At 41.8% G+C, this 12,190-nt stretch overlaps 1 protein-coding gene across 12 annotated transcripts in view; it reads right to left on the reverse strand.

The window, feature by feature from the left end:
- The window catches only part of megf11 (multiple EGF-like-domains 11), a 108,764-nt gene that overhangs the window by 42,497 nt on the left and 54,077 nt on the right, over positions 1-12,190 (reverse strand). For all 12 annotated transcript variants that reach the window (XM_086028286.1, XM_086028283.1, XM_086028284.1 and 9 more), the window contains one exon: positions 39-285. In XM_086028286.1, coding sequence (XP_085884412.1) covers positions 39-285 — 247 coding nt within the window. The remainder of the gene's footprint in view (positions 1-38; positions 286-12,190) is intronic.

The following is a 12,190-nucleotide window of genomic DNA, read 5'->3' on the forward strand; positions in this document are numbered from 1 at the left end:
TGAAGTCGCAGACCGCGTCAAATGTCATTGCTACTCACAAGGCGCCCATGTAGCCCGGTGCGCAGATGCACTCTCCAGTTTCGTGGTCGCAGGTGGCTCCATTGAGACACTGGCACGGCAGTTGGCAAGCCTTACCGTAGTAACCCGGCTCACAGAGCTCCTCACAACGCCATCCTTGGTAGCCATCAGTGCAGACACATGCCCCTGTGATGGGGTTGCACTTAGCCCCATTTTGGCACTGGCAACGATTGTTGCAATGAGGTCCCCAAAAGTCACTCTCGCAACCTGCAGAAACACACATGTGGCATTAGACTCACTAGGAAAAAAAAAATGCACCAGCATTTTAATGGGTGACGTTGCAAAGCATTGGCAACAAAGTAATACAAATTCTGCAAAACTTGAATCCATTTTCCACAGCGCTTGTCCCAGTTGGAGCCAAGTTAGTTTTACTATGTTGAGATTATACACCCTGGACTAATAGCCAGCCAATCATAGGACACAAAGAGAAAAATAATTAGTGAAGTGAGTGAAGCGGCATTCAAATGTTGCTAGTGTTTTCAAAACTGAAAACTCTCCCTTTGATTCCATTCATTAGCAAGACATGGACAAAAATGTTAGCTTCCAACTTGGGTAGTAACAATATGGGAATAGCTTTTTTTTCTGTTCCCAGTGAACAAAGTGAGGCCCATAAGAGAAGTATGGTGCGGACGCAATCAAACACCATTGGGATGCACCAGAAGAGAGACAGGCCGGCTCTCTGTTCCAACATCAACGAATTTTACAAAGACCCACTGCAAAATTTGTAGAATGTCTTCCCAGAAGCGTTAAAGAAGTCATAGCTGCAAAGTGGATACTGACTGCTTATTTTCCACTACTTTCAGTGACTATATACTAATGTATCAAAACTTTAATCGCAAATGTAACCTTAACTGAGCCTTCAAGTAGGCAACCCACATGTCCCAGCTGTTCAAATCTTAAATATAAATTAGTCACTATTGACAAAAATGCATTGATGGTCAAGTGTTAGCTTTTGCAACTTAGCTAAACTAATTGTATTTCATTGAAGTAATTGTGAAGACAATACCTGAATGAGACAACATTCATCTCCCTTAATCGCACTCTTGGCTCTTGCAACTGCACTGTTATATTGACACTCTTAAAAATTGCAATTCGTGTGGGCTCAAGTAAATAGCCCGATGACATGACCAAGTGGGGCCTGAGGGAGTGGTGTAAAACAAGCACATTCTCACACTGCGCAAGTGACAGGTGTGTTTAGAGGCACTCAATAATCCCACAAACTGCAAGCAAAGAGCTAATCCTTCAATGTTAAATAAACAGCCATTTTTTATGTGAAGAGCAATTGGCCCACAGCGCAAGTTGCTTGCAGACCTAATTGTTCTTGAGAGAGTGGAGTGCTGATTTAAGTGATTGGTATGGCCTGATGTATCTCCATCAACACCTGCTCGATTGCTCTCCATAAAAACCACAGTTTGAGGCCTGTTCGCTGCAGCCTGTTAGGTGAATATTACGCTCTTGATTGCCCGCAGGCTAAGGAGCCCGTGTCTTGTATGTTCACTTTGCCAGAGGTGTGATCGGCCAACATGGAAGCTCAATGAAGCCTATTTCGTGGCTGCCAACCAAGCTTGTTTTTCCAGGCACACAGCAGGAAGATGATCATTCCCTTCACGGATACAGGCAGGCCCGCCCAGAGGGTGGTCGTCAAACTTGCCGCTCAGCCGTCGTGGACGCTGCGGCCGCGTCGACAAGAGGCGGCGTGGCTCACGGGTTGTATTGAGTGAACATAAATCTGCTCCTGCATGGCCTCATGTGCTGCATAAATGGTTCCCTAAAGGTCGAGTCCGTTGAAAAAAGACAGGACGTCGGGACAAGATTGAAGGAGTATTTTAAGTGCATATTTTTCTTGGTTTGTTCTGTTGAAAACATGTAAATTGTTGAGTACGCCATTATCACCATAATGCAAAATCGGCACCATTATCTCTTACATTAGTGGATTTTGCTTATTTTTATGAACTCAAAAATAAAAATTGTTATACACAGCAAGCATAATAATAGTGAGCGTGACTCTGTGCATGTCAGATAACGAGGCCATATTTCACTCAGCAGAACAAGAGCTTTATTGTCCCCAGGGGGCAATTTGGTTTGCAACAATGCAGCATAATCAAACAAAGAAATGAATGAAATGAAAAAAAACAAAAAACAAGTTTCATAAAGACATAAAATACAAGGAACACATAGTTGTCATCATGATATATGGAGTGCAGTTTCACAGATGATGGTAAGAACGATCGCAGGTGTAAGGTATTAGACTCTGTCTTCTTAGAAAAGGCCAATCACCTTTCCGATGGCAGTCATGGCAATTCTCTAAAAAGAGAGGGCTAGGGGGCTGCTAGGATGGTATTGGCCCTTCAAATACACCTAAACTGGTAGACCTGGCTAAGATCAATAAAAGCAACCATAGTTTCAGCGTGTATTCACACCAGAAAAGTGCTTTGGTCCGCTTAATTGGTCCGGACCAAAAGTGGACTTCATGTTTTTTGTTTGGTGCGGATCGTATTACTGTACTTCATTCTGGAAACACATCGACACGTGTGCTTCCATTGGACAGGAATGACAAGGGCGGCACGCAGACCATGGACCCGTAAATAGGGGGAAACATTTCATTCCTACATGCTGCGTTCCTGCTCTGCATATTTCTGTTGTTATTAGAGCTGCAAAATAATTGTGAGTGTCAAGAGCAGCTAATTCCATGCAGTTATTTTGTGACGCGCTGCAGCTAATACGTGTAGTAACCTGAAGGAGACGAGGTACTCTGCGTGCTCTGACCCACAACATGATGGCTGCAGCGTGGCTAAACAGAAGATCAAGTGTGAACTTAAGTACATTAACTATGGGCTATTTTTTCCCACTATGCCAGGCTACATTGTCTTGTTAAAGCGGAAATCAACCCAAACATAGTTTTATTCGAGAATGTGTTCCGAGCAGGCTCACTAGTTGAAACACGACATGCTGATTAATATTGACTTTGTGCAATATAAGTTAAAGCAGCAAAATCCACTCATTTTTAGCCATCTGTGGGGGCGGCCATTTTGTCATTTCTGTCGACTGAAAATGACATCACAACTACTCAGAGCTCAGGTAACGACCAATCACGGCTCAGCTTCAGAAAACAGGTCAGCCGTGATTGGTCGTTACCTGAGCCCTGAGTAGTTGTGATGTCATTTTCAGTCGACAGAACTGACAAAATGGCCACCGCCAGAGATGGCTAAAAATGAGTGGATTTACTCTTATTCCACAACCGCAATATTTATCAGAATGCCTTGTGCCAACTAGTGGGCTTGCATAGAACATATTCTTGAAAAGAATATGTTTGGGTTGACTCCCGCTTTGAGGCCCAAAAGGCGCATGTATCGTGTAGTTGGTGCGGATCGGCTGTGGTTTGTATTCACACTTGAAGCGAACCACCTTGAGAGCTTCAAAAGTGGGTCACGTCCAGTTGTTTGATTCATTTGTGTGTATTCGGTGGCCCGCTTGGCACTCCCTCCCACAAACAGATACTAATGATCAGACGGATTATTAACTTCATTGTCAGCTTCTAGACTCCGCTTTAAAGTGCAGAACTATATTACATTTGCACCACTCAAACACTTGTAGGCGATCACGCAAAATTGCATTGTGTACTCTTCTGCTGCTTATGAGCTCAACCAGTGTTACCATTTGGAGTTGTAAAGTGTCAGTGGCTTGCAGTTGGAAGCCTTGGCACACACAGAGCAAAGCCCATTATCCAACTTTGCCCAGGCATCTCTCACTTTGCCCGCATTGACAGCAGTTAACTGTAATTTAGAAGTCAGGGCTGATGTGCAGCAAGCAAACAGAGGACAAGAGCGTGAGGACATCAGCTACTGGGGAGCGCGGCTAAATTGAGTAACGTGACGATTTGCCCCAAGTGAGTTGTTTTGCGCCGGCAACAAGTCTCACGCCGCGTCTGAAACCAGATCCGATCCATTAACTGCACGGAGCCCAGGGGTCAGGCTACCTAACGAGCAGACACTTACACAAGCCGCATTGGACTCTCAGAGCTCATATTGTATAAGAGTAAGGATGCGGATAACCTCACATACAGGGGAGAAGAACAATCCCAAGGTGCTCGGTATAATCTTCTTGGCTGGAACAAAACAGATTGCATTGTGAGGAAGAAGCCAATGGCAAACTTTTGAAGGTGGCGGCCAAAGCGCAGGCTGAGAAAGCCACGGCGCCGGTGCCGAGCTTTGAAGTGCGCTCAAGAGTCGGCATGATGAGTGACCGGCTGCAGTGGGATTAAAAACAAACAACTTCCAGCGGCTGACTTTGCTCACAAGTTCTCCTCAGCGTGGCCTCCTGAGCACACGCTGATTGACACTCCATAATAAGGAGGTGCCACGGAAAGTCACCAGAAGCCTCTCAAAGCTCAAGCCAAAATGGACGAGTCAAACCCTTTAAAAGCAAGGTGTTTGGGAAAGTTGTCTGCAAGGTTGTTGCAGCGTCTGCACGACATACATTGGAATCTCAAGAGAATTTTACAGAGAATAACTGCAGCTTTACATACAAAAACGGAGGGAAATAAACATAAATGACGACCGAGTCGATAGATGAACTTTCAACATCACTTTGAACTTCACTGATGACTCTATAGCCTTCTTTCTTAAATGGCTGCCACTCAGAACTTTCAGTTTTGCGCGTGTTTATCGAATGCGGCTGCTAAATAAGCCAACATGTGGCCCCAGAAAGTGTAGTGAAACCATGTTATTATATGCTTGCTTTTACTGCGAAGGTCTGTCCTTTTGACAGGATGTATTACTTTGATGTTGACAGAGTTTTGCCAGGTAGACCGGGAGGGCTACTTATTGCCTTGAATTGTTAATAAAAGCTTTCACTGTGGAAAAGCTTTGCTGTCTTTTGAACCCTTTATACACAACTTGTGAAATGCTTCGCACAAATTGATTCCAGGTTATGAATGGCTGAGTCATGTTAGAATGAAAACGCAGCGGATGTAAGAAAAGCGGAACAACGTCAAGACCCAGAGTCAATTTCAAGCACCAGCCGGAGTGTATGTGCTACATGCACACTGTGTACTGTGGTGTTTGAACAGCAGTCAAAATTTGTTTATTGTCTTTACAGGTGCTCTCTATTTTTCTACAGCCTGGGCTCCGCTTCTGCAAATTACAATCAAGCAGTTGGCCACAGCGTACATTTGTGAGATAAGGCCCACTCACTGGCGCCCTAAAAACAAGCTGATAAATTATAATTATTAATCTTTGGAGCATTTTGTTGTTATTTAGATACCTGGGTTTTAAATTGAGGACAAAAAAATCATAATGTGTATCATTTAAGAAGAAAAACACATTGTCACAATTGACTCGCTGCCTCATAACTATTATTAACACACATCGTTGCCGGTTGAGTAAGAAACACTGAGAGCTTTTTACGCCTCATTTACAGTACAGCATAAACGTCTTCGCTCACCATTAGATGAACATGTGATATGTAATTATTTCTGTCTTTTGTAGAATACACTCGGAAAACAGAAAACATGAAAAATGGCTGCTGTAACATCCCTTTATACTACACTTATTTGTTACATAAAAATGTATACTTTTACAACATGCAGTGTGTCCATCAGTGATTTCTTAGTCTATGCATGACAAAGCAAACTGTTATTTAAAAAAACAAAAAACAGAAGAAAATGGTTCTCTAAAATAAAGTGAGTCAAAGTCGAAGCACAGAAGATCCTCGGGTTATGAGTGAGTTCTGTTCCTACGCCGGCGACGTAACCCGAATTTCCGCGTGAATTGAAATGATCCCTTTAATACACCCTAAGTCTCTAAATAAACATCCAATGTTTGTCGGCGTTTCTCCTTTCTCCGACCTTTTGATGATATCCGGCTTTGTTTCCATCGTCATCTTGGCTGGGCCAGCATCACAAGTAGATCCTGCTTTCTTTTTTTTTTACAGACACACACTATGGGGCTGGAAACAAAATGGTGGAAAAGACTAGGCGTCGTAACGTCGAAACCGCATAGATCGAGTACCGCTTAACCTCCAGTAGTTGTGTGAAGGCGAAGGCCTTCGCACAGATGTTATTCCTAGAGTTTATTATTATTATTCCACTCCACTTTTTTTGGCGTCCGACTCCTTCAACATTTTTCACCCGATTCACTTCATTCAAGTTTCAAAACATTCAGAAAATTCATGCCTTCCGGGGTGGTAAATCCCGTTTCCCCAATATTTCCCATTTTTCACCCCCAAAAAACCCATTCATTTCCAATGGCACTTTCAACATTTCCTCATTTCCACCATTCCAATTTCAAATTCACAAGATTCAACTCATTCAACTCACAATGGAAAAGATTTTCAACAAACCCACAATTCCTACTTCCCAAAAATTCAACTTATTCACCCGTAAAAACCCCACAAAATTCCACCATTCATTCCCATTGCCATATTCAACATTTCCCATTTACATCATTCCAATTTGAAATTCACAACATTCATCTCATTCGACTCATATTGTTCAAGCTTTTCAACACACCCCAAATTCCTATTTCCCACACATTCAACTCATTCACACTTGAAAACCCCACAAAAATTCAACTATTCACCATTCATTTCCAATGGCAGATTTACCTTTTCGCATTTACACCATTCCAATTTCCACAAATTCAAATCATCCAACTCATTCATCCCACATTCAGCTTTTCAACACCCCCAAAATTCCTACTTTCCACACATTCAACTCATTCACACTTAAAAAACCCAGAGAAATTCACCATTCATTTCCAGTGGACCAGTGTTATTGCCCCTTGGTCTCCCCAGTGCGGCAGACATCTTGGGCAGGGACATTAGCTAGAGTGGGGATACTCACCCCGAGGTCTCCCCAGTGCGGCGGCCATCTTGGGCAGGGACATTAGCTAGACTGGGGATACTCACCCCGAGGTCTCCCCAGTGCGGCGGCCATCTTGGGCAGGGACATTACCTAGACTGGGGATACTCACCCCGAGGTCTCCCCAGTGCGGCAGCCATCTTGGGCATGTTGTTCAAAAGTATTGGGACACTCAGAATTTTCTTCCTCATGTGTTACTAATGAAGCGGCCATGTTGTTCAAAAGTATTGGGACACCCCGATTTTTCATCCCCAGGTCTCCCTAATAAAGCGGCCATTTTGTTCAAAAGTATTGGGACACCCCGATTTTTCATCCCCAGATGTCCCGAATGAAGCGGCCATGTTGTTCAAAGTATTGGGACACCCCGATTTTTCATCCCCAGGTGTCCCTAATGAAGCGGTGTAAGAATAATAATGTATATCATGATTCATGTGTTGGATTATTATTATTAGGCTTGTTAGCTTTATTATCTTAGCTTATTAGCTTTAGCTTTTTCCATATCTAGGCCAAACTTGCTTGATGTGCTTTGCTTCCACATATGTTATGTATGTTAATGGCTCACACACACGCACACAAACATAGACAAAACAATTTCAGAGTATTCCAGCTTCTTTCGCTCCCATTTCCCTTAGAGCTGGAACACCTTTGTAATCAGGGCCTCCTAAGAAAATAAAAAGAGAGGAAGCGTAGGAGCCGGGTAGAGGGTTTTTAGGAACTGTAATAGTACACTTCCATGCGCTCTCCTTGCAAGAAAAAAGACAATATCGTGCCGAGTGTCTTCTCTCCTCATTGTGTGCGTCGTTTACTAATGTCTCACTTTGTGTGAACCTGACAAGCGGCCATGTTGTTCAAAAGTATTGAGACACCCCGATTTTTCATCCCCAGGTTCCTTCCTTCCTTGCTTCCTAGTGTCCTTTCTTCCTCATTTCTTCGCCTCATCCTTTCCTTTCTACTATTTTGTATTCTTACTTTGTTTTCTTTCTTGCTTGTTTTCCTTGCTATCTTGGTTCCTTGCTTCCTCCCTTCCTTTGATTCCATCATTCTTTGTTTTCCTTCTTTTTCACCTGACTTCCACCTTTCATTGTTTCCTTACTTCCTCTTTTCTTGTTGCCCTTCTGATTTTTTTCAAGGTCATTTTACTTCATTCTACTTCATTCAACTTCATTCCAACGCATTCCACAGTTTCCATTCAGCTTCCTTCGCCTTCACACGCAATTTCTCCAGAAATTGCATCCTCTAGTATTAGAATAAAGTTGCAATATTGAAGAATACCGCCTTAAAAATAATGCTGGCATCGAGTCGACTCACTTTTCAGGAGACCTCAAAAACGGCATGCATTTTCAACCGTACATGTTGCATCGTCTAAGAGAGCAAGCCATTTTCAACACTTTAGATGGGACAGTAATTTGAAAAAAAGCACACGCACATGTGGAATGAACAATAGGATCGATTTGTAAAAAAAAATTGACATTTACCAAAAGTTGTCCTATATGTATAAAAAAGCAAGTCTCTCATGTAAGACGTCAGCATTCAGTCTCGGATTGTTATGTTTGTAGTTGGTGTGAATATTGTGACACTGACTGCTCACAATATTCCAACCCTATTCTCTGACAAATACTACTTTTGATGTTACGTTTTTGTCATGGCTACAACTTTTTACTCTTCATTTCAGTTTTTTTCATAGCTGCAATATTCCTTTGATTTACGCGTAAATTGAACAAAACCCCAATTAATCTGTTTTAGTATCCACTCTTTTATAATGTAAAAGTGGTCATTAGTGGTGGCCTACCACAAAAAGTTAGTAGTAACTCTTAGTGAGCCGCTATATTTACTGATTGCCCGTAAGACTATATGACTTTACCATGGTGAGGCAGACTCTCCACTCTAAAATACTTAACATTCATCTTTTTTATAGGAACAATGACATATCTGCTCACAATTCAGCTGACACCACATTATACACACTTTTGACAATGAGCCATTTGTAACGCGGCAGGGACGTCCACTACAATTCTTCAACATTTATCCATTCATCACAGCACGCGAAATAAATCATGCAGACTAATAATGTGAAGAGTCCATGGGACATGGTGCGACGGGGAAAGTGACGATTATTGTGCAAAGTCATACATTTATCTCACTTTGGTTACATTTATGGCTATAATAGCTGCGGATACTGTACAGGGCAAACGATCTGGTTCATTTTTTATTAGTTGTAGCTATTTATTCCTCTTTGGGAAATCCAGACAGAACATCGGGTTTATTTAATGGTTACATTAAATATAGCTATTATCACGGGGTAGGGAGTTTATTTGAGGTAGGATGGCACCCTTTCTTTACTATCACAAGAGAGCATTTAGGATATTTTAATTATTTGAATGGGCACTTGTTTCCTTCAGAAAACTTTACTTATTATGATAGAAGAGTCTTGAAGAGTCTTTCTGTGATTCTAGTTGTTGTCAATTTCACGTAGAGTCTTAAGAATTTTGAATTCACAAGTTTCAATCAGGCCCAATGTTTGGACATTAATAAGAAAAGCAGCATTGTGCATGGTGCGCATCATTTTGGTGCCAAATTAATTATGCCAAATTTCAAACAGAGATTTATTTTTAGGACCATATTTAAATCTGTCTTTAAACTGTTGAACCAAATTCAAAGTAACCCAATACTCTCTTTTTATGCCCAAGGTGACACTAGCACAAACAAGCACCACCAAAGCAATAACAGCAATAACAATTTAATGTTCACCGAGGAGACCCCACCTTGAAAACCCCTGACTTATGGTAAAGGTTGTTTAGGGGCGTTTGTCAAAAAAACATAGAAGTAAGCATATTTTAATCAAATTCAAATTCAAAAGCAGCCATAAGTCCAGCATTGTTTACTTCAATATAAGTTTTGGATCATAAGCACCTTTTGCCATGCGTGAAGCATTCAAATGATTACGAATACTGCGGTCATTTAAGGTTTTGATATTAGCCGCAGTAAGTAAACAGAACAAGACTACAGCTGGGACATGTCACTGTTAGCTTGACAAATGCATTTGGAAAGCATACATAAAAACCTGTCAATAGTCATAGGGGTGGTTCTGCTAGATTGGAGAAGTGCCCCGCTTGCAGCTTCTGTTGTTATTTGTCCTGCCTTAATTCATCTTCTGCGAGGCCCTGTGCATTTCCTTCCCCTCTGAGGACTGATGAGCACAGGGCCAAGTTAACAACATACGGAGGAGAAGCTCCGAACACAAATTGCCCAGACACTTTAGTCCAAACGTGCGTCCTGGCTCCTTGATAGAGCCTTACACCTGGAAGGGTAGAAACAGGATGTGACGGTTGATTATCCGGATTGTTAAAAGTGATGACTAAATAACTTAACTCATTTGAGGACGACACATTTCTGATTAAAGAAGTCTGAGCTGGCTGCTATCGCAAAGTGGAGTTGATTGTTTGGTCCGAGTTGTATTCAGAATGTGAGGCGCGGATCAATGCAGGGGTTGCAGGTGCCTGTCAGATCCTCTGCAGTACATCCTCAGCTGGGTCAACAGGGCTACCGAGTGTGACCAGGCAGCATCTTTGCAGGCGTTATGCCAAACAACTTTATCGTATTTCAAATAAAACCTCTTTTTTTTTTTTTTTGTAACAACACGAGCAGAGTGTGAAAAGACATTCTCACGCAGTAAACAAGGCGCTCGTTCTGCAGAACCTCGCACAGCTCATAAAAGCGTCTGGATCATCATATTGTTCAACTGAGTGTCACACTTTTCTTTTTATTGTATAACCCGCCAGGTCCTGCTGAGACCTTTTGCTTTCGTTTAATATAACAGCAAGCAAAAAGCCTTGAGAGAGGAATAAAGGTTTATCTCCACCAGGCACACCAGTACACAGTCACTGCAATGCAATAAATAAAGTCATGTTTGTGCTGCGCCACACACAGCTCAAAAAAACAATGTCAACCTGATAAAACCAACTCTTACCACTCCCAGGTTGCACACATTGATTTCCTTTTTTCAATTATCAATTGTAATTAGCATGGAGCCAATTGTGCCACAAGGCATTAGCAGTCAATGACAAGGGGCCCGGTCAAAGCGCACAGACTGATGTTCATTCATGGAATGTCGATTGGGGCACCCCCAGCAGCGGCATGAGAAAGTCAAAGAACGCTCAGGAAGTTACTTTGTGGTCATTAGCTATGCCACAAACAACCATGTGAAAGGACTTTGGAATTTATCTACATAAACATAGTAAGATTTGGGAAAACACACAGATATATGGGTGTTTATTTAGTCAGTTACCTCAGAAGAAGCTAAGAATGATCAGGAGTATGCAAAACTGTTTTAACTTTGTGGAGGGTTGGTACATGTACTAAGAAAGAACCCATATTAAAGTCTTTGTGAACATAGTGAACATAAATGCCTTCTAAATTGTTTACAACCCTGCCAATGTGAATGATTAAAAAAATGACAAGTACTGTATATAAAATGAGGCTTCAAAATGAATAATCAAGATGATCAGAGTGGGTGTGTCCATTGAATGCGCTGAAACAACAGTCGCATTTGACAGCAGTAAGTACGACCGATCCGGGAATCCTCAAACTCAAACAGTCAATGGAAGGGTATGTATGGCATATTGTTGTGGTTGATACTATAATTCAAAAATATACTTTTTCAAAGTATCTTTGTTTGGTTTAACGCTATTGTCCCTTGAGACACCGTCAGTTGCTTTTTCCCCCTCAGTTTCTCTCCACTTCTTAGTTACAGTTGGATAGTAAACAGACAATCAGAATTAGCCCTACTGTCCGACTCCTGATTGGTTAAAAATTGTGGCACAATCATAATGCCTGCATCGCAAGTGTGAATCAGCGTACGCGTAGTAGAGAAGAAGCAACCTTGAAAAACAGTCTTGTGCGTGCATGTGGACGGTTTTGTACACGCGAAACAAATTTTTGAATGTACAAAACGTGCTTTTGTACGCGGTATTTCACATTACATACACGCGATATTTGACATTATGCTGACGTAATTGTGGCATCAATCTAACGCCATAAGGTCTGTACTCTCCTGGGGGAATTGTAAATTGTCAAACATCACAGAAGAGACTGTTGTGTTGCCATTGCATTGTTTTTTGCTTATTTACCTCTCACAATTGTACTAAAGCCCAATGGACTCGCATAATCACAGAATATTTCCAAATGTACACTGATGTCAGTGGTTAGTGCTGTTGTTTGCCTCTATGCTAGCAAGCTGCTTTTGAATTTTTTTCC

This window comes from Filicampus tigris, chromosome 4, assembly GCF_054856515.1.
Source record: "Filicampus tigris isolate MCC_2025a chromosome 4, RoL_Ftig_1.0, whole genome shotgun sequence".
Classification (NCBI taxonomy): domain Eukaryota; kingdom Metazoa; phylum Chordata; class Actinopteri; order Syngnathiformes; family Syngnathidae; genus Filicampus; species Filicampus tigris.